At 37.5% G+C, this 22191-nt stretch overlaps 3 protein-coding genes across 3 annotated transcripts; 1 reads left to right on the plus strand and 2 right to left on the minus strand.

The window, feature by feature from the left end:
* Positions 1-3677: 3677 nt before the first annotated feature.
* Positions 3678-4783, plus strand: LOC145055503 (uncharacterized). The gene is made up of 2 exons (XM_079003853.1): positions 3678-3899; positions 3998-4783. Exon 2 carries the CDS (start codon positions 4008-4010, stop codon positions 4497-4499), a length of 492 nt encoding a protein of 163 aa, XP_078859979.1. The 5' UTR covers positions 3678-3899; positions 3998-4007; the 3' UTR covers positions 4500-4783.
* A 452-nt stretch (positions 4784-5235) lies between these two features.
* On the minus strand, positions 5236-6759 carry LOC145055502 (putative transcription factor At5g28040). The gene has a single exon (XM_079003852.1). The coding sequence runs from the start codon at positions 6634-6636 to the stop codon at positions 5437-5439; it is 1200 nt and encodes a 399-aa protein (XP_078859978.1). The 5' UTR covers positions 6637-6759; the 3' UTR covers positions 5236-5436.
* A 315-nt stretch (positions 6760-7074) lies between these two features.
* Positions 7075-9835, minus strand: TMKL1 (transmembrane kinase-like 1). The gene is made up of 2 exons (XM_079003855.1): positions 8341-9835; positions 7075-8023 (listed from the first exon to the last, which is right to left on the minus strand). The coding sequence occupies exons 1-2, from the start codon at positions 9710-9712 to the stop codon at positions 7383-7385; spliced, it is 2013 nt and encodes a 670-aa protein (XP_078859981.1). The 5' UTR covers positions 9713-9835; the 3' UTR covers positions 7075-7382.
* Positions 9836-22191: the final 12356 nt, after the last annotated feature.

The raw sequence follows: 22191 nt of genomic DNA on the forward strand, positions 1-22191 counted from the left end.
GAAGATGCGTAGGGTCCATACACAAGTGATTCTGACCATGTTGACTAATGTACCAAGTTCTATGGTATCTTTCTTTTTCCTTTTTAGCTTAGCTCATCCCGAGTTCATTTTAGTCTTGTTCTTACTTGAGGACAAGTAAGGTCTAAGCTTGGGTGATTTGATAGTTTATTTTTTTCCTTTTTTTATAGTTTCTTTTAGTTTTTTAGCCCTTTTTATCATTCTATATTCTATCTCATTCTATATCTTGGATCATATCAGGTACTTTCTATTTTGCGTGAGGTGTTTTGCAGGCTTTTGGAGTCTCAATGCGGTTATATTTTAGCTTGGAGATAGGCTTAGTGGGCTTGAGAAGAGTTATTGGGCTTTATGGATCCATCAAAGAAGAATTAGGCTTAAAATGTTGAAGACCTGGATGAAGTGGGCTTATGAAGACTCTTGTTATTAGGCTTGGGCTATCCATTTGAAGCTTGAAGATGAATGGTTAAATTTGAATCAAGTGAGGTGTGTAGGGGACCAAAGGAATCTTGAGTAGTGGAGAAAAAGAGCCAATAGTGTTTCAACCCCATTTGTGAGGGTGGGGCCTTAATCGCGCAAACTTGCGAGGGTACCCGTGCAACTGCACACTTTGGGGAATTTTGGTCATTTTGCTCATCATTTACCTTGAGGGGGGGGGGGGGGGGGTAGGCTTAGCAGCCACACTTCGATTTTTCCACCATTGGAGCACCTTGTAGGTGTTTTTGGAGTTTTAGAGCTAAATTCTTCCCATCCTTCTAGTAATTGCTAGTTTCTTGATGCAAAAACACTTTGGTGATTGTTTTCTTGTTGCCATGAGTGGCTAATCTCTTTATTTTTGTTGACTTGGACTAAAACCCTTGGATATTTATGGGTTTTGAAGGATTCATGTTTGATTGTCATTTATCTTATGTTATTGATCCTTAGTTCATAATTCTTATGCTTGTTTAATACTTTGATCATGAGCTTGGTATTTGAATGAGCAATTGGTGGTTTATTTCTTTGATTTAACATTGAATCATTGAATTTGCATAGAACAATGGCTTTATGATGGTAGAAATCATGTCTAGCTTATGGATCATGACTCATTTATGGATGTGTAAGCATTGACATCCTCTAGGAACTGAGGATTCCTTCATTCTTAATCCTAATCAATTTTCTTGGGTTCAATTACTTCAAAATTGAACCATTGATTTTGATTAAGAAGGTGTATTGTGGGCTTCCCCAACCTCCATACTACATTTGAGGAATCTTGGCATATCATGCTTCATGATTGTTATAACCAATTTGAGTTGAATGAATGTTATTGAATTCTAATGTTAAACACACAAATGTTCATTGTGTTGAATTGCCTTGGTTGACCAATTCTCTCCAATATTTGAGCATCTCGTCATCTTCCTTAATTGCAAATATTTTACTCCTTCAAGTCTTTTAGTTTTCAAACAATCACAACCCCCCTTAGTTTAATTGTAGTTAGGTAGTTTTATTACACTAGTTCTATTGGATTGCATTGGTGATTGAATACAACCATTTCGCCGATGATCGATACCCCCTTTTTACCATTATATTATGTATTATTTGCAAGCAAACAGTGGAATTTGTTTGGTGGACTTGACATCCCACCAAAATCTCCTTTACTTGTTGACATGTTAACATGGAGGGAACGCAAAATAATCGGTTTATGGAGAAAAAACATGATTTAAGTAGAAATCAATTTATGTATAATCAAAGTTGATTAGAGCCAAACCGATTGGTTGGAATCAAAGTAATTGTTGGAACTAGTTTGGATTTGGTTTGGGTGGAATCGGTTGCAATTTGGTTTGCGTAAATAGTCGTTGGAAGGCCATTTTATGATTTATTCATTTTTTGCTAAACTAACATATAGTTGTTAGTTACCGTTTTATGGTGAAAACAACATTTTAGCCCCTTGTTTGTTAGTATAAATAGGTATTGGAGTTTCCTTGATGGGATCCTTGTCGTTGCAGTGTGGAATTACACATTTGATCCAAGGTTCAAACCTTGACATGTCAAATAGTATTAGTGTTTCTTGATTTACCTGTCGCATGATAGGCCTTGGGACGGGTTTAGCAAGGGTGGTAAAGATAGTGAGGTTTTGCTTACTTTTCTTTGCAAGCAATGACATCCTAATAGCGCTGGAGATTTATCAACCAACTTAATAGTAGTAAAAATTTGTGCTACAAAACGAAACCCAAACCAAGTCAACCATTGTTGACCATATACCTAAACCGTTTTCAAAGCCGGTTTCAGAATTTATTATGTGTACCTCTACTCAACATAGAGTGACCATAGATTGAATTTTCCCGTCATCAAGCGACTAGAATAGTACATTGTAGTGTAATCATCTACTAGTATTTAGCAAAAAGAAAACATAACTGGTAACCTAAAATGACAATCAAATAATACTTTGTTGTACTACCAATCATTTAATCCTTGAAAAGCCTTCAAACGAAATAACTGAGATTCAACTACACAATGGAATCAACCCATAGCAGAAGAAAAAATAAATGTACAACTTGTTTTATAAAATGAAGCTGCTGAAAACATGATATGTTTTTTTTATATTTATTTATTATAAAGATAAAGATAAATGAGGGAGAGAGGGGATAAAAAGTAAGGGAAGCAATTGCATTGCATGAGAACAGGAAATGAAGGGGGCGGCAGAACAGGGCAGGGAGCCAATAGATTGAATAAAAGTTGGGGAACCAGTTGCATGAAACCCCAGTGGGGTAGGTGTCGTTTTGCAGACTCATCTCATCTCATCTCCCATAACTTAAACACATCGTATAAAAATCAGCCATACATAATCTATTAAAAAAAAATCAAACCAATAATTAAATACACAAAAATATTTTTAAAATAACAAAATTAATAGGATCAGAAACAGTGTAATCATAATTGTTATGTTGCAATAAAACTCCATATGGAATGGTCCGCATGTAGTGTCGTGCATACTGCATACAATCACAGGTGGGCCTTGAACAGACTTAAAATAATAAAATATCTCTTTATGTTACAAATAATAAATATTCACTCACACATTATATTTTTTTTTTCCATTTTTTATTTGACGTAAAATGATTGAACCATATTTACAAAATTAATTATCAACAAACATACTTAAAATTTAGTTCTTGTGTTGTTGTATCCATTTTCCCTCTTGAAACCCAATGTAGGAAAGAGAAATATATCCTTGTATGAAAATGAAAATTTGCATTAAAGTTTATGATTTTGGCCATTTCTGATTATTACAAAATATATATATATTCTGATTTTTTACATAATAAAGGGTGATTATAAAGATTAGGACAAGTGAGTAAAGTTTCAAGATTTGGTTCTCAAATTTTGAGAGATTTGTTTAATTATATCTGGACAATTTTACAGAGAGAGATTGCAATTTGCAGTTGCAGGCAACAACACAAGTGAAACAATGAAGTGTAAAAAACGCCTGCAAAAGAAAAGCCCAAGTGCCCATTAAACCCCATAAACTGTCAGAAACTTTTTAGTGAATAAAGAAGGAAGACATTAGATTCCATTTCCCAATCCTCTCTCTCTCTTCTCTCTCTCTTTATATAAATAAATTAATATATATAATTATAAATATAAATATAAATGTTTAGGTTGCAGCATGCAGAAACGTATTGGTGCACACTTACTCACCTATCCCTCTCTTATCTCTTCTGTTCCCAAGCCCATACAATACACCCCCTCTTTCTCTCTGCTACTCCATCTCTTTCTGACTATATACATTAACACTTCACCTTCACATTTTCCAATCACCATAAACAAACTACTTTCTGAACTCTTTCTTCTTCATCTTCTAAACTGTTATCTTTTTGGTTCCATTCACACTTCTTTTTTTCATCAAGGTCAAATCTTTTATTCCTTTTATTATATGGGTTTTGCTTGAAATACTGAATTCTGCATAACCCATGTTTTTCTTTTTTGATTTTTTTGATTTCAACAGGTGAAAGAATATGGAAGGTGGAAATGTTGAATCGAATAATGGAGAACTTAAAAGTACTATCAAGTCATTTCCATGTCAATTTTGTTCAAGAAAGTTTTACAGTTCTCAAGCTTTAGGGGGGCATCAAAATGCTCACAAGAAAGAGAGAACAGCAGCAAGAAAGGCTAAAAGGGCAGCTAATGTCCAATGCAATTACTCTGCTTCTTTGCTTCCACAACCTCCATTACTATTTGCTCCCTCAAATCAGATTGGGATTCTTAATCCATCTCTTTATATTACTGCTCATGCAGCTAATATTTGTCAGTTTCAAAGTCAACAGTTTGGATCTGATAATCTTATGTACTACAGAGCCAACTACATTAATCAGAATCCTTATTATCAGTTTGATCAAGAAGATGAACATCAGCAAAGTTTCTTGAATTCACCAGAAAAGATGTTTGTGATGAATGAGAGTAATAAGGATAAAGATGGTCAAAAGCTTGATCTTTCACTCCATTTATGATATGAATTGAGTGTAAGTTTCCTAGATAGGAAAGAACTAAGAAGATGAAGTGATGGTTGATTTTATGTTGTAGAAAGAGAACAGGGCAAAAAACGAAGAAGCTTTTTTTTAGATCTTTTCCACTTTTGGCAAGTTTTGGGATTTCAGTTTTCTTGGAATAAGGAATGAGAGGAAATGCCATATATGGTGGCTTTTGGGGGGGAAACAAACATGTAGTTAGAGATAGTGTTATGAGGAAACATGTTTGCTTTTTGGAGAATAATTTGAGACATTTCATTTTATCATGTTACATATAGTACAATGTCAATTGGCATACATGTTGGACACTTTGGGAAAGTGACAAAGAACATAAATTCTTTGTTTTTCATGGTTTTTTCTAGCACCTTGACTTCATCATGATATATATTTAAGTTATTGTGTGACTGTATACGCACACAATCACTTATAAAATGTATGAAATTGGTATATGAAAAACATGTGTTTCACTTTTACAGCATGTACATTGGATAATTGCTACTGAAAATTTGGGTAGTGACCATTTCAGGTCTTTTTTCACATAATTAAAACACATGAGTTCTGATCCAAAAACATGACTGTAATTGTAAAAGATCAATGTCAGTGTTCAGTTGACTTAGGTCACATATGCCTCTAAACAGTTTAGAAGGTTTTCTCATGCTAACTCTGTGTTCAATCTCCTTTACTTTGTTGTTTTCTATTGATTACACAACACAAGAACTAAAAGGCTAAACATTTAAACTAACATTATTTAACAACAAAGATTGTAAGGAAAGAAGATAGACACTAAACATATATAAGAATAGCCGACTTGAGTAGGCACCTTCTTTATATGACCATGAAACTAATTAACCTTAAAACAAGAAAATAAATATGAACTCTAAAAAGCACTCACTGGTAGGTATTTAAAAGGTTCAGATTCTCATGAACTCCCCATTGACCTAAGCTCCTCCAACCTTGACTTTATTTGGTCCTGCATCAATTCTAATCTCTTTGAATAAACCTCCAATTCTAATATATGTTGCTTCCTCCATTTGTCATCAGTCATATCCCCAATGGGGAAATTCATTGACCCACCAAAATTATTCATGTTCATCCCTCCTAATCCGATCCCCCTTGAACTTGCACAAGCCCCATTAGGAGAATTGTTAACCAATTCCTTGAACAATGGCAATAAACAACTCTTCACGGTTTCTTCAACCAGATTAGAGACTGCAGGATTCTGAGGATTTGAAGCTCCCACCCCCACAGGTTGGCCATAATGTTGCTGCTGATTGGAATTCTCTTCAATTTTAACTGCAGTCGACTTTGATCGCTTTCTTGGTCTTGGTACCTTCTTCTCAGAGCTATTTGGATCAGCAATGTCGTTAGCATTATTCTCATTCAAATTGAATATGAGGTTAGGATTATGAGGTTCATCATCGTCAATTCCTCCACCATCAGCAGTGGCGGGGATGGAGACGGGAGTAGCTGCGGCACCATTCCAGATCTTGCACGACAGGTCAAAAGTAGCCTGGTCGTGAGGGCTTTTGAATACGTACTCTTTGCCGATACTGATCTTACCGAGGACATTCCGATACTTCTTTTTCAATCTTCTAAGCTTCTCAACCAATTGATTTTTGTTGAAATCCAGCTGCAATTTACCTTTGATCTGATCATAAAATGCCGCCGTATCGTGATGGTGATGAGACGAATTATTAGTCCCTCGTTGCGTAGTGTAATCAAGGAACCCCTGCAAGAGCTCAATTTCATCCTCATCGGTCCATAGACGCTGAAACAACCGTCGGGAATCGTCTAAAGGCATAGGCTTTTTCACTTCCACAATGGCGTCCGATCGAACAATCGAAGTCGTGGTAGTTGTAGCTGTTGTAGGAGTAGCGTCAACAGTTGTGGGGACGCTCGGAATACCAGCGACAGCGATCGTGACTTCTCCGGCAGCTGACGACATAGAATCGTCTTCTTCTTCGTCATCCTCTTCATCGTCGATCATGTCAACATCGTCCTCCTCAACGTGTTGATTCTGTAAAGTATGGTCTTCTTCTTCGCTTTCTTCATCATCTTCTTCGTCGAGATCTTCTTCGCCGTACACGGCTGTGATATGATCTTCCTCGTCGGATCCCATCGCGATCAGTGGTGGTCGTCGTCTTTGAGTACGTGGGTGTGGGTGGGTGGTGCAGGGTAGCCTAACTACGGTTCGGTAACCTAACAAAGAGGCTCAGGTGGTTGGTGACTTGTGTGGGCTGTGGCGAGCCAGTACGGACTACGGAGCACCCAAATTAGTGGGCCACGCTTCCAGTTCGGGCATACAATCGGCCCATATATAAATTGGGATTGGTTTAATCTATTATCAATTTTTGTTTTTGTTTTCTTTAAAACGAAAATTGTCACCATTTCTTCCCAATTCTTTTCTTTTATTTCTTTTTTCTTATTTTGCTCTCTAGAGTGAGAACAAAAAGTTACCGAATTAAATTTTATTACTTAAAGTAAATATCTTTCTCTATGTTCATTAAAATTCTACGATCTTGATAAATATATCCGGTGCAAATTACAATAAAACCCATTTTCGAGAATACAATCGAGCAAAGACTAAAATGACCACCATAACCCTGTTCACCAGGGCGAAGAAAGTCTTCTTACAGTCATTTTAAATTTCTTTAATAATACAAATCATAAAGCTACTCCTTTTAACCAAGTATTGCTACATTCTTGATGCATACAACTATCACAAATATCAAATAAACTAAACTTAAAAGCTATCTAATAAAACAAAAACCCGAGTGCATCAATACGCCAAAAACCATCTTTGTTTAAATAATCTTATCACATTTTGCAATGAGACAGCTTACATCCATCGAACCCATAAACAGATTAAAAAGGTGTACCAATTTCGCTTCTGGTTTCAGCCGGACTATACAAAGCCGAACGGTTTCTCGGTCTATTCTCCTCAAGCTGCTTCACCACTTCATCCATTGATGGCCTAACCGATGCAACCGGTGCACAACACCCCATGGCTAACTTCAACGCCTGAACCACACCATCTTCCATTGGACTCCTGATCCCTTTCAAAACCTCAATATCAAAAACCTCCATTGTTGTCTCCTCCAAAACCGCCACCTTCACCACCGCCGGCAAATCAACAAACCCATCCCGCCCGCCACTCTTCCCGGGCTTCTTCCCCAACAAAATCTCCAACAACAAAATCCCAAAAGCATAAACATCCGTTCTTGAATTGCAATTTTTCATCTTTTGAAGCTCCGGAGCCTTGTAGCCATCACTTTTAGCCGATGCGATGATTTCATCGGCTACAGCCGGGACCATGAGCTTGTGGAGCCCGAAATCGGTGAGCCGAGCCACGAAAAAATCATCCACCAATACGTTTCTTGACCGCACGTTGCCATGTGTAACGGGTGTCTCGATGGTCGAGTGCAGATGTGCGAGCCCTTTGGCTATTGCTAACGCGATCTTGTGTCTCCGAGCCCAGTTCAACACCGGCTTCCCGGGCCGTGATTCTGGAGAAAACAATAACATACTTACATTTCTTTACCCATAATAATAGCAATTTACTTACATTTTGTTACCAATAATAGCAATATGTACTAACATTATACTACATACACATGATTTAAGTAGCTATCACCCGATACACACGTTGTTAGAATATAATGTATAGTCACACTACTTAGCATTTGAAAATTATCGTGCATGATTTACGCAATTATCACCCTATATATGCATCATAAAGGACATTAGTGAACGCAAACTAGTTATATCATGAATGATCTAAATAACAAACATATTAAATTTGTAAGAGTGAGGATATGCTTACCATGTAAGAGCTCATGAAGCGTCCTATTTGAAAGATAATCATAAATCAATAACTTCTCCCCTCTCTTTCCTTGATAAAAAGCTCTCAAGGGAATCAAATTATCATGCCTGATTCTTCCCAACTGCTTAATCGCAGGCAAACATAAACCACCATCTTTACAACTTCCTTCCCTCAATAACCTCAAAGCAATCGTCCCACCATCTGCTAGTTTTGCCTTGTAGATCGTGCCATAACTTGTCTTCTCCATAACTTGACCAGTAGCATTCAATACATCTTCCAGTGTCAAATGCTCACCACCCTGAAATAAAATCAATTTGCCTTCACCACTACCATCGCCATTTTCATCATCTTCACCATCATCGTATTCTTCATCTTCTTCATCGAAAGTCTTCTTTTTTCTCCCCTGTGAATACCCAATCAACAGTGAAGCAAAAACAACCATTCCAGTCATTAAACCAATCACAAGTCCAGCAACTGCACCAGAACTTAAACCTCCAGAGGTCTGTTTACATCTCTTTAATGGCGGACCACATAAGTTAGCATCGTTCCCTTCGAATGAATCCACCCCAAATTTTAATTGACCAAAATTAGGCAAAACCCCAGAGAAATTATTGTAGGAGAGATTCAACTTCTCTAAACTTAAAATAGCTAACTCATCTGGGATTTTACCAGAAAAATTATTACTGCTAAGATCAAGCTCTCGAAGCCCTTTAAACCCAGGTATAAATCCTGGAAAAATTCCTGAAAATTTATTCTGCCCAACATCAAAATACAGTAAAGTGCTGCAAGTGGCATTCGGTAATGCGGGTTCTGGGATTGACCCGGATAATAAATTACCATGAAGCCGAAGAGAAATGAGTCGATCACAGAGGTTCCAGATGGACGCAGGAACCGACCCGGTTAACAAATTATTGCCTAGATCAATGTCTGATAATGAAGAACTGTACCCTATTTCAAGAGGTATGGAACCCGAAATGGAGTTAACGGACAGGTACAGACTCTGAAGAGTCGAAAGTTCTCCAAGCTCCGGCGGAAGTGTGCCGGAGAGGTTGGCCGAAGGTAGTTGAAGGGAACGGAGATGAAGAGATGGGTCTTTCGAGAGCGAAATATTCGACCATTGAGGTGATGAGATATCTGTACATGTTAATGGAGATCCATCAGTGAAAACCCATTTCAGTCCTCGCCATTGACAGAGCGGAACGGAAGTATTCCACGAATTCAACAATAAATTCTCCGTTTCTCCTTGGATTGACGGTTTGATTCTTTTGAGAAGCAGGTCTACATCTGTTGAAATGGCTAAAGTAAAAAAGAAGAAGAAGAAGGAGAAGATTGGAGATATGAAAAGGGATGAAACTGAAACCGAAACCGCCATGGATGGAAGCTTGGTGGAGAGAGAAAGAGGTTTTAGAGAAAGAGAGAGAGTGTGAGTGTGTGTAGAGTGTAGAGTGTTTGTGGGAATATGTGAATTGTTGTAGGGAAAGCTGACGGAGTGTTGACTGGTAGTGATTTTGTTCCCACTTTAACATATTTGAAAACGTTAAGCATGATATTATGTTTCTTTGATGCTCCACCGTTGGATGATGATCCGACAGTGGAAAACAGGAGGATGTAAACCTGAAAAGTAGCTAATTGACTAATTCTTTAAGCGAATCACGACTTCATTTAATCCATCATTTTGGAAGCCGTTATAATCGGGCTGTAAATGGAACATAGCATTACAACATCAATAAAAGTTGTGTTTAATTGTCGCGGAGAAATAAAATGGAGCATTTTTTTGTGAAATAGGAAATAACAATTTTTATTAAATTTTTAGTGGCCAACAAACCAAAAATATTTCATATAAAAATAGCAATATTTGTTTTTTTTTTCGTCCCACAATATCATATAACAATATTTGTTTTATTTTTATTTCCACAAGATCATATTTCAAAGGTGTACTTTTGGATTAAGTTTTAAATTTATTATACACTGATCTATTTTTTCTATAAATTAAACCCTTAATTAGTTTTTTTAGGGTTTTTAACTTTCTTTACAAGTTTTTAAAAACTTTTTGTTTATTTTTTTAAATATTTTTTATAAAATATATTTATAACATTTTAAACTTGTTTTAAGACTTTTTTTTTTAAAAAAATTGTACAGTTTCATACAACTTTTTTACTTATCTTCTTTTACATCTTTTTTTAACGTAAGTAATTCTAATGTTGTAAAAAAAAATATTTAAAATAATTTTATAAACAATTGTAAAAAAAAGATAGAAAATTCTATAAAAAATGTAAAAATTCTAAGAAGTTGTAAAAGTTCAAAAAGAAGTTAAAAATTTTGTAAAACAAGTCTTAAAAGAATATAAGGAAAATTTTTTAAAAAATAATAATTAATTTCCAGATGAATTTATAAAAAAAACAGATCATATTATAACAAAATTGAAAGTGTAAACCAATTTTGTAAAAAAGTTAAAACTTATACTAAAGGTTTGAAATTGAAATATGAGCTCTAACACTTTATATAACATATGTAAATAGAAAATAAAAATAAAGAAAAAATGAAATTAGTTATATTTTTATATAATATTTTACTATGAGATTTGAAGTTAAGTTAAAAAATAAGTAGGAACTGAAATTGTAAAGAAGTTATTCCATTATCTACAGTAAAAACAAATAATTTTGATAATACATATTCCTCATTATTTATACTTACAAAATTATTTATACTTACAAAAGAAGATGAAATGTGTGTTATGTCATGAATATATTTTATAGTGGTGCATAACTATACTTATAAAACTCATAATAATGTTTGTCATAATGCACACTAGCGATGGAGAGATATGAAAGAATATGGGGAATCTAAAACTCATTCACTAAATAATATTGCATTACACTTCCCTTTGAACAACGATTGTATCATATCTCGTTAAAACTTTAATAGCTAAAACATCATAGGAAAAACTTTTATTAAGAAAAAAAAAAATATACATGATTAATAATAGACAGTGGAAATAATTACCTTATAAAAAACATTGCTAAGAAAATCCAATGGAAAAAACTTAACTAAAAAAAAAGTACAATATGTATCAAACTCCTCCTGATGGACACGTCACTTGATTTCCGTGAAGCACCGCATACCACTGTTTTGTACCATATTTTCCAATTTATATGTAGGAAGTGTTTTAGTGAATAAATCCGCCAAGTTATTACTTGATTGAATTTTTTGGATGTTGATCTCACTCTCCTTTTGAAGATCGCTGGTGAAAAAGAAATTGGGTGATATATGTTGGGCTAATGTCATAAAAACCCTCAAGTTTTTAGGGTTTTGTCGGTTTTGCCCAAAGTTGAATTTTATGTCCGTTTTTACCCTAACATTTTCCAAAAAATGTTCGGTTTTACCATTTTACCGGTGATAACAGGTTACCATTATATTAACTTCGCAAAAAAAACCCCTTAAGTTTACAATTTTTTTACGTTTTTACCCTTAAGTTTATAATTTTTTAACACTTTTACCATATGTATATTTTTTTCATATTATACGTATTCAAGCAGAAAAATCATATTTATAAACGAAAAAAATTTAATTAAATACCGTATTTACATTTTTTAATGTTAATTCTTGGATAAACCATTTAAGATGCAAAAAAACAAATTAATATGTTTTTAGAACTACAAATACGTATTTTTATGTATTTAAAAATATGCATATCAATAAAAAAAAACTTGTTCATTTATAAACATGTTTATTCAAGTATGTACATATATTTTTAGAACTGTAAATATGTATTTTGATATATGTTTTTTTTTAAGTATAAATATATTTTTGGAAGTATAGATACATATTAATATATAAAAATGTAAAAATATGTATTTATACTATATCTATAAAACATATATTCATAATTCTAAAAATATTATTTATCTTTTTAAATGGTATAACCATGCAAAAACACAAATACACACAATCAAACAAATATATATATATATATATATATATATATATAACATTAAAAAATATAAATACAATATTTAATTAAATATTTTTTCGTATATAAATACGATTTTTCTGCATTAATATCTATATTATGAAAAAAAATATATACTTAGGGTAAAAGTGTAAAAAAAAAATTATAAACTTAAGGGTAAAAACGCAAAAAAAAAAAAAAAAAAAAAAAAAAAAAAAAAAAATGGTAAACTTAAGGGTTTTTTGTGAATTTAATATAATAGTAACCTGGAAAATCTGTTATCACCGGTAAAATGGTAAAACCGAACATTTTTTCGAAAATGTTTGGGTGAAAACGGACATAAATTTCAACTTTGGGCAAAACCGACAAAATCCTGAAAACTTGAGGGTTTTTATGACATTAACCCATATATGTTTGGTTCTGTCTCTTTTGATAAACCTTCCTTGAAATGGGCGATACAAGCCATATTATTTTCATATAGTATGGTTGGAACATCCCTGTTAGAACTAGCTCAACTAATCCATACCTGCGATCACACATACATCCCTCGTCGGAATAGGAATAAGGTAGATCGGAAATCCTACACCAAAATCTCCATCACACAGTCATGGTAAACATTTGAGGCTGAAAACCGTGCAGTCATCGGCGATGGCGACCTCCAGGGTTCACTCCAACGATCCAAGGGTAATACGAAAATCCGCATTAAACGATGATGACACAAAATATTGACTCGCACCCGAGCCAAACAACACTAACGTATGTACTGGATTCACTAGGAATTAACCTACATAAGCATTAATATAAGCATACACATAATATAAATTGATAGAAATATAAATAAACACATGTCGGTAACGACGTCAGGTGCCGCCCTAGCCTCCTCTGCTGTCAACTGGAAAGCTCGTCCTCGGGGCCTTGGCCTTCCCCTGGCGACCGTCAGTGATGCGTAAGGTCACAAGAGCTGGAGTCTATACTAATCTTGAGGCAAGCTATGGGCAATTAGCCTACATGGCCCGTCTGATTGCAACTAAAGAAAACACGAAACACTTCAAACAATCCTTCGCAAAATGTCCTTCATTGCTACACATATAACAAACCGACCCTTCCCGACAGGGCCCCTCATGACCCTTACCGCACTTGCTACAAGTGTGGCCTTTTTTGACCTCCTAATCTCGAATCAGTGGGTTTAAACCACTTAGTTACTGACTATGACTGCACTGGAACATGCCTCTTCTCCCTCGTATGGTTCTCCACCTCACCCTCTCTCACATGTGTCTCCAACTCAATCTCCCTCCTTTTAGCATTGGACTACAACTCAGTGAATGTATGGTACTAAGAGTTCGTCACGAACTCTCTGATATCCTTCTTGAGCATACTCAAGTACCGGGTCATCTGCACTTGCTCCGAGGAAGCATACTCTAGGCAAAACAAGGTCTCTCATGTAACATCTTAGTGATCTCGGTCACTAACTATGTAGTCTGTCTGAGCGACAGGTACTCCTATGCCAATCTCTCTATCTTCATAAATGGAACATACTCATCATGGAATGTCCAAAAAAACTAATCTCGAGTCACTACACCCTACTCCGTAGGAGAATAATTGTAATATCCCAAAAATAATGAAAATTTTATTTTTATTTATTAAAATAACCGTAGTTATCAAAATCTTCATCCGAAAACATAAAGTCATAGTATAAAATTAGAGTATGACATCAAGACTCATATCAGTATATTAGAGTAAAAACATCCCAGGCTAAAATCATGGTGTGTGCACTGCAATCATCCCGATCTCTTCCCATTGCTATCGGAAGTACCTGAAACCAAAACCGAAAACTGTAAGCATGAAGCTTAGTGAGTCTCCCTAAACTACCATATACCATACACATAATCATATACTGACATAATAACATAACATGGTCCTTGCCCGCTTCATCTGGCCCCACACGGCATCGGACCGAAATCCGGCATCTGGCCTCGCCCGGTATCGGACCGAAATCTTGCATCGGGCCTCGCCCAGCATCGAGCAAAGCTCGGCATACATATAATCATATCAACATATACACATGAATAATCACATAACATAATCATATAAACATTCCTCGGGCCCCGTCCGACATTAGACCGAATTTCGAAAGCAGACAAACATTCATTGGGCATTGCCCGACATTGGACCATAGTCCGGAAACATACTAAACAGACACATTCAAGAATCACGAAGACATCAAGCATACAAACATTCCTCGGGGCCCGCCCGACATCGGATCGGAATCCGAAAACATATAAACCTACATCGGGCACTGCCTGGCATCAAACCTTGTTCTGGAACATACTAGCATACATATACGGGCCGACATTGGTGCCTTCGACCCGCTCATACAGGAGGAAACTCAACTCCATTGTCGAATGATAGTTGAAATGTCTCTGTCCCGAAATTATCTCTATACACTACGTGAATCAAAACAATCCCCTTAGATACTATTTCATGTTCATCACCCCTTAGGTTTAACTATGGTCAAAGTCCTAGTCAAGTTAAAGCCAAGGTCAACACTCTGGGTTAACTCAACTCGTCGAGTTTACCCTCCACCTCGTCGAGTTCTCATGAATCACAAAAACCGCGAAGTCGCAATCTAACTCGTCGATTTTTCCTCCAACTCATCGAGTTCCTCCTTCTCAACAGAAATGAAACATCCTAGTACAACTCGTCGAGTTCCCTTGTGGACTCCCCGAGTTCCATGAACAGAATCGGGAATTTTCGACTAAACTCGTCGAGTTCCTCTATGAACTCGTCGAGTCCCTTGCATTTCTAGTATATTCAGTCCTTTCCTCAGATCTAAGGTTCCAGAATACAGATCCATATTGTTTCCATAACCTATTTCTGTAAAGTCGACAACTTGATGACTTTGAGTGCCTCAAATGGACCCAATCTCAAGATATAGCAACCTACTTCCATGGACATGGTATTTTCTTGGCCAAGAACGGGTTTAAGACCCTTTTTATGATTCTAAGGACCAAATATCACTGGAAATGGGAGGCCTTAGCATATGATTTATGAAGATTATCATGTTTCCCACAATGGGGTCAAAAAGACCCATAAAGCAAAACTAAAAAGGATCTAAGCTATAAATCATCAAGTAAGGACTTTTTACCTCAAAAATCTACCAAAGATGGACGAGATCCCAGATCTAACGCTTCTCCTCAAGCTCAATGACTTCTAGCCCTTCCAACTCCTTCACAAAGCATAAAAACACACAAAAATCCACTCAAAACTTCAAGTTTCTCACCAAAGAGCACACAATGCGATTTAGGGTTTCGGGGGGGGGGGGGGGGGGGGGGGCTAATAAGAGGCTGAGGGAAAAAGATTAAGTCCTTTAAATATGGTGCAAAACCCTAGAATTTTGGGTTTCATTCCAGCCGATCTACTCGTTGAGTAGATTATTTAAATTACGCAGTTCTAACATTCTCTACTCGGCAAGTTTGGGGCTTCCAACTCGTCGAGTTGCTACGTAAAAATGAATAATTTATAATTTAAATGTGTACCAAGAATCAGGCGTTACAATTCTCCCCCACTTGTCTTAGACTTCATCCTCGAAGTTTGTTGCGTCAAATAACTCTGGGTAATGCTCTCTCATTTCCTCCTCGGGCTCCCAAGTCCACTCTGACCCCTTGTGGTGCATCCATTGCACCTTCACTGACTGTATAACCTTGCTCCTCAAGGTTTTTGTTTTGTGATCCAGAATCGCTGCTGGCCTCTTTATGTAGTTCAGGCTATCATCCACCTGGATCCTCTAGAGGCACAACTGCGGAATCATCCACCAAACACTTCCGCAGCTGGGAGACATGAAAAGTGGTGTAGATTTGGCTGAGCTTTGCTGGAAGATCCGAACATTAGGCCACACGGCCCACCCGATCCGTAACTCTAAAAGGACTGATGTACCTGGGGCCCAGCTTACCCCGCTTCCTGAACCGGATGACACCTTTCCAAGGTGACACCTTCAGGAGGACCATATCCCCTACCTGAAACTCTAGGTCTAAACGGCGCTTGTCGGTATAGCTTTTCTGCCAACTCTGAGCAGTCTGGAGCCTGCTCCGGACTTGCTAGATCTTCTATGTGGTCTCGAGTACCACCTCAGTACTCCCCGTGACTCTTTGACCGGCCTCGCCCCAACAGATTGGGCTCCTACACTTCCTCTCGTAGAGAATCTCGAAGGGAGGTCAGTCTATGCTGGCGTGATAACTGTTGTTATACGAAAATTCCGCTAATGGAAGATATGTATCCCAACTACCGCCAAAATCCAATACACATGCGTGCGGCATATCCTCGAGAGTCTGGATCGTCCTCTCACTCTGCCCATTAGCATGAGGGTGAAAAACTATGCTAAAGTGAAGACGAGTACCCATTTCGTCGTGAAACCGCTTCCAAAATCTGGGAGTGAAACGAATGTCTCGGTATGACATCACCGAGACCGACACTTTATGACATGCCACTACCTCGCGTACGTAGATCTCGACTATAGCCGATATACTCTCCTGGATCAGGATGAAATGAGCACTCTTGGTCAATCGGTCCATGATGACCCATATCGAATCCACTCCATGTGCGGTCCAGGTAAGCTTTGTGATGAAATCCATAGTGATGTTCTCCCATTTCCACACATGAATATACAACGACTGCATCTTGTCATGAGGTCGCTAATGCTCGGCCTTGACTTTTCTGCAAGTCAAGCACCGCTCCACGTACCAAGCTATGTGTCGCTTCATGCAGGGCCACCAATAATCAGGACAAAGATCTCGGTACATCTTCATCGCCCCGGGATGGAAGGTGAACCTCGATTTGTGAGCCTCATCCATCAGAACTTGGCGTACCCTGCCCCAGTAAGGAACCCAGACCCTCCTATGAAGGTTCAACAACCAACGGTTGTCATAATCAAATGAGGCCACCTGGACTACGATCCGCTCACACTTCCGGCGCTCCTCCTTCATACCCTCGACCTGTGCCTCCCGGATCTGCTCCAGCAACGAAGTAATCACTGTCATCCTCAGATGTATGTCTCATATCAGTGCTGCAACCGCCTTACTGTTGAGTGCATCGGCCACTGCACTGGCCTTCCCCAAGTGGTAGAGGATCTCACAGTCATAGTCCTTCACCACATCTAACCACCGACGTTGTCTCATGTTCAGATTCGGGCTGGTCCATCAGATACCTCAGGCTCTTGTGGTCCGTGTAAATGGTACAACGAACCCCATAGAGGCAATGTCGCCAAATCTTAAGGGCAAAAATCACAGCCCCCAACTCCAAATCGTGCGTCGGGTAGTTCGCCTCATGAGGCTTCTACTGCCTCGAAGCGTAAGCTATCACGTGACCACACTACATCAGCACTGCACCGATACATGTGATCGATGCGTCACAGTAAACCACGAAGTCATCAATGCCCTTCGGCAAGGTCAAAATCGGTGTCTCGCACAACCGCTGTCTGAGAGTCTCGAAGGCTGCCTACTACTTAGACCCCCAACAGAATGTCACCGACTTGTTGGTCAGTCAGGTCAGAGGAACAACGATCTTGGAGAAATCATGGATGAATCTCCGATAGTAACCCGCTAGACCAAGAAAACTCCGAATCTCAGATGGAGACCTCGAAACCTCCCACAGCATCACAACCTCTATCTTGGCCGGATCGACCATAATACCCTTCTGGTTGACAAGGTGTGAAGAAAAGTATTGAATTTGTGTCTTAAAATATTTATAATTCATTATATCAGTTGGAAAACCACCATGCAATGATCTATCTCTCCCTCTCTCTCAAATATTAGTGAGTATTTTCATGGAAGGGTTGAAAAGTGTGTATTTCTTTGAAAGAAATGAGTGTAAATGGTTGAATAAAAAATAATGTGCCACTTTGTGTGAAAGGTTAAAAGGATGGAAGCTTGATATGCCTTGTAACTTAATAATAATATATTGATATGGTATGGATTGTGTTACGAGAAATCGAGAATGATATACAAATGGATTACGGTAGACAATAATGAAACATACCTTTATAAAGCAAGGTTATAAATATCTAGCAAGGCAGCAACCTCAAATCCCCAATTACGCAAAGCTCTAAGGCTATCGTTGAGCCGTGTGAAAATTAAGCACCGGCCTCAATCTTCTAGTATTCACTGATTTTTTCACAAGTGTTTAGTGGCCGGTCGTATCATGTATTGGATGTACTATGTACTAAATGTTCGAAATTCAAATGAGTTGGGTTTTTTTCACTTTGAAACAAATTAAATTTCATTTACATCATTTAAATCGTCTCCTTAATGAATAGACATTGAATGAAACTCTTTTTTTTGTGTGTGTTTTTATTAAATAATCCACACATGTTTTAAAAAGGGAAATTGGGTCATTCAAGTAAAAAAAATAACATTTATACAAGTTTACTAAGTTATATATATTATATATTTGTGATTAGAATTTGTATCAAAGCTTGAGTTAAGAAGCTGAGAGATCGAGTGGTTTACCTATTAACGCGTTAGGTCAATATGTCAGACGTAGAAGATGGTGTAGGGCCTCCTCTGGTGAGAGTGAAGGAGTTTGGGTCAACCACCGTAGCATGTCCCATGATGAACTTAACAAATTAAACAATCTGGTCACTAAGGATGAAAGTGGTATTGAGAATTCACAAGTTCTGGACCATAATTGATCCAGGAATAGAAAAAACGAAGAAAAGAAGTACCTGGCGATTGGGCTGATTTATCAAGCTATACTGGAGAGCTTGATTATTCAAAACGGTGATGTGAATTTGGCAAAAATTCTCTGGGACGCAATCAAAGCAAGGCATGTGGGTGCTAACCGCGTGAAGGAAGCTAGGCTACAAACCTTGATGGCTGAATTCGACCAATTGAAGATGTCTGACTCGGAATCAATTGGCGATTTTGTGGGAAAATTGTCCGGATTAGCCTCAAAATTGGTATCCCTAGTAAAAGTAATTGATGAGATGAAGCTTGTGAAGAAGTTTCTCAAATCATTACCGCGAGCGAAGTTCATTCACATAGTGGCTTCGTTGGAACAGGTTTTAAACCTAAAAATTGTTGGATTCGAGGATGTAGTTGGGCGATTGAAGGCGTACGAAGAGCGGATTAGGGAGGAGGACATCAATGAAAGGATCAGACAAAGGTTTTATTCGTCGACCATGGTGGGAGTACGCATCAAAAGTATCAGAAAGGATCGCAGGGGAAGAGTCCTAATGTGTCTAATAATGCGAATGGGCTTAATGGGTCTGACGGGTCAAGTGGGCCTAAATCATGTAATCAGGTATCACAAAGGGGTAAGCCCAATCACCACAAGTCCAATTCCGATTTAACTCAATCCAATTCCAACAATTGCAAAAATTGTAATTGTTGTTGTTACAAAAATCGGAAAAATAAAGAAAAGACCGATCTAAGGTGATTTGTTTTTGGTGTGACAAGTCGGGTCATTTTGCCTCTGAATGTCCGGAACGACTCCAAAAATTAAAAGAAGGTGATTTTTCTAAATGTGACAACAATGACGAGCCCGCATTTTAAATACGGACCGGGGTTGAAGAATTATTTAGAAGGACTTAGAGATTTGGGGGTAATTATTGGAATCCTAAGTCGATGAGGACTTGGAGACCAAGCAGTCTAGTTTATGGCAAGCTGGTCATAAGTTTCCTAATCTTATTCTACAAGTTGGTAGTTTAGGAATATATATATATATATATATATATATATATATATATATATATATATATATATATATATATATATATATATATATATATAGGGAATAGTTCAAATAAAAACAGTAAATAGTGTGAGAACTTAAAAACACATTTTTATGTTATTATTCTACAATGAATTTGGTATCGACAGCTTTATGTCATTATTCAGCAATGAATAAATGAATAATCAAAGTTTAAAAACTAAAATTATAATTTACTACAATAATGAACATACATAAGTTTATAATAGAATAATAACATTGTAATTAATATATCACTAATCAAAAGTTAATATATTCATATTAGAATTACTTTAACAATACGCATATACAACATTCATTACAGAATAATAACATAAAAATAGTGTTTTTACGTTCTTACAATATGTAATGTTTTTATTTTAACCTACTTCTCTCTCTCTCTCTCTCTCTCTCTCTATATATATATATATATATATATATACACACACACACACACACACACACCGAGACATGAACTATGTAGAAAACATTATTAAGTTGTTTGAGTTATATTTTCTCAATAAAATTGAAGAGTTATTCCACTTTGTTTTGTGATTAGAGTGTGAAATAGAATACAGTTAACTAAAATATTGTATTCCATTTAAGTTTTATACATTTTTTTAGTCCTAATATTGTAACACCCAAAGTTTTGAAGGCCAAGAAAGGAAAGAAAAACCCTAATTTTAAGGGGAGACTCGGCGAGTCCAAGGAGGAACTCGGCGAGTCTGAGCGGGATCCGGGTCGAGGAGTAAGTGACCGACTCGGCGAGTCGGCCAAGGAGACTCGGCGAGTCTGGTCTATGCGAGGAAAACCCTAATTCCGGGAGTTGTATCCTATATAAAGGGTGTTATGTCCCTCCCTCAGCCTCCATATCATCCTAGAGAACCTGTAAACCCTAGATTTCGTGTGAGCTTCCATCATTTGAGAGAAATAGCTTTGGAGGAAGGAAATTTTGGAAAGGAACTTGAAGATCAAGAAGGTTGCTTCAAAGGAGAGGTGTATATCCGAGATCTACTTCAGTTTGTGTTCATCTTGGAGGTATTAAGCTGCCATTTTCCCTTCTTTGCATCTAGATCTATTTTTGTTATGAGATTTAGGGGTTTTATGGTTGATTGAGACCCAATTCGAGTTTAGGGGCTTAGATATGTTGTTGCCACTTTAGATCTAGTGTTAGGATGGTCCAATATGTCATAAAGCATCAGAAGATGAGTAGTTGGTGAAGCCCTTTTGTCCTTAAACCAAACCCTAGTATGTTTTGAGCCTAGATCTCTTTAGTTATACGTAAAGTTTGCAACTTTACGTGGGGATTGAGCTTTGGAAGTATGGATCTATGGTTTGGAGTCCCTACATGACTCAAAAGTCCTCTGCATGTTTAGAGATCTGAATGGACTCGACGAGTCCTTTGAGTGGACTCGGCGAGTAGCATGAAGATTTGGAGAAACTCGACGAGTGGGATGAACAGCTCGTCGAGTCAGATGAAGTTGGGTAGGAACTCGGCGAGTTGGATGAACAACTCGGCGAGTCTATTGAAGGTTGTCTTGGACTCAGCGAGTTTGTTCTTGGACTCGGCGAGTCAGGTCGCGAAACCCCAAACCCTTCGAGTTGAGACTCGAATCAGTGAGTCGAATGGAGACTCGGTGAGTTGGACAGGTCAGGACTCGGTAATCGGTAGACTCGGCGAGTCATGGACTGACTCGGCGAGTCGAGTCGCGAATAGAAGGACTCTGAACATATGAACTTGGCGAGTCAATAGGGTGACTCGGTGAGTAGGGTTGACCTGGGAGGTTGACTTTGACCAGGACTTTGACTTTGACCAGAGTTGACTTGGTTGTCTTTCGGGGGTCAGTTAGACTCAGTGTTGCATTGATATTGGTAGCTCGGGGAGCGGATGGAGCAGGAGTTCAGAGAGTTGCCGGGCAGCAGCTAGTGGGTTCATCAGCCAGTTCAGCCAGCGCAGGTGAGTTTCTGTGACAACCCTATATTTTTCCAAAAGTAGTGTAACGCTCAAATGTCAAATACAACAAAAACTATTTGGAATCAACTAAATTAACCTCAAAAATAAAGTGTTCAAATATCTAAGTTGGGATGCATCAAATATTAGATATCGTGCCAAGGTTTCCAAAAACATAAAGAACGTTCAAAATTGGGTTATATTGAAGAAA

The sequence above is a fragment of the Lactuca serriola genome, chromosome 5 (genome assembly GCF_051521515.1).
Source record: "Lactuca serriola cultivar US96UC23 chromosome 5, Lser_US96UC23_V15, whole genome shotgun sequence".
NCBI classification, from domain to species: Eukaryota; Viridiplantae; Streptophyta; class Magnoliopsida; order Asterales; family Asteraceae; genus Lactuca; species Lactuca serriola.

Bases quoted from the DNA above. Each gene is read 5' to 3' on its own strand.
- TMKL1 (XM_079003855.1), bottom strand. From the start codon at position 9,712: ATGGCGGTTTCGGTTTCAGTTTCATCCCTTTTCATATCTCCAATCTTC. The intron at 8,024-8,340 runs GTAAGCATATCC...TGTTTTCTCCAG, and splicing joins GCTTCATGAGCTCTTACATG to AATCACGGCCCGGGAAGCCG.
- LOC145055503 (XM_079003853.1), top strand. From the start codon at position 4,008: ATGGAAGGTGGAAATGTTGAATCGAATAATGGAGAACTTAAAAGTACT.
- LOC145055502 (XM_079003852.1), bottom strand. From the start codon at position 6,636: ATGGGATCCGACGAGGAAGATCATATCACAGCCGTGTACGGCGAAGAA.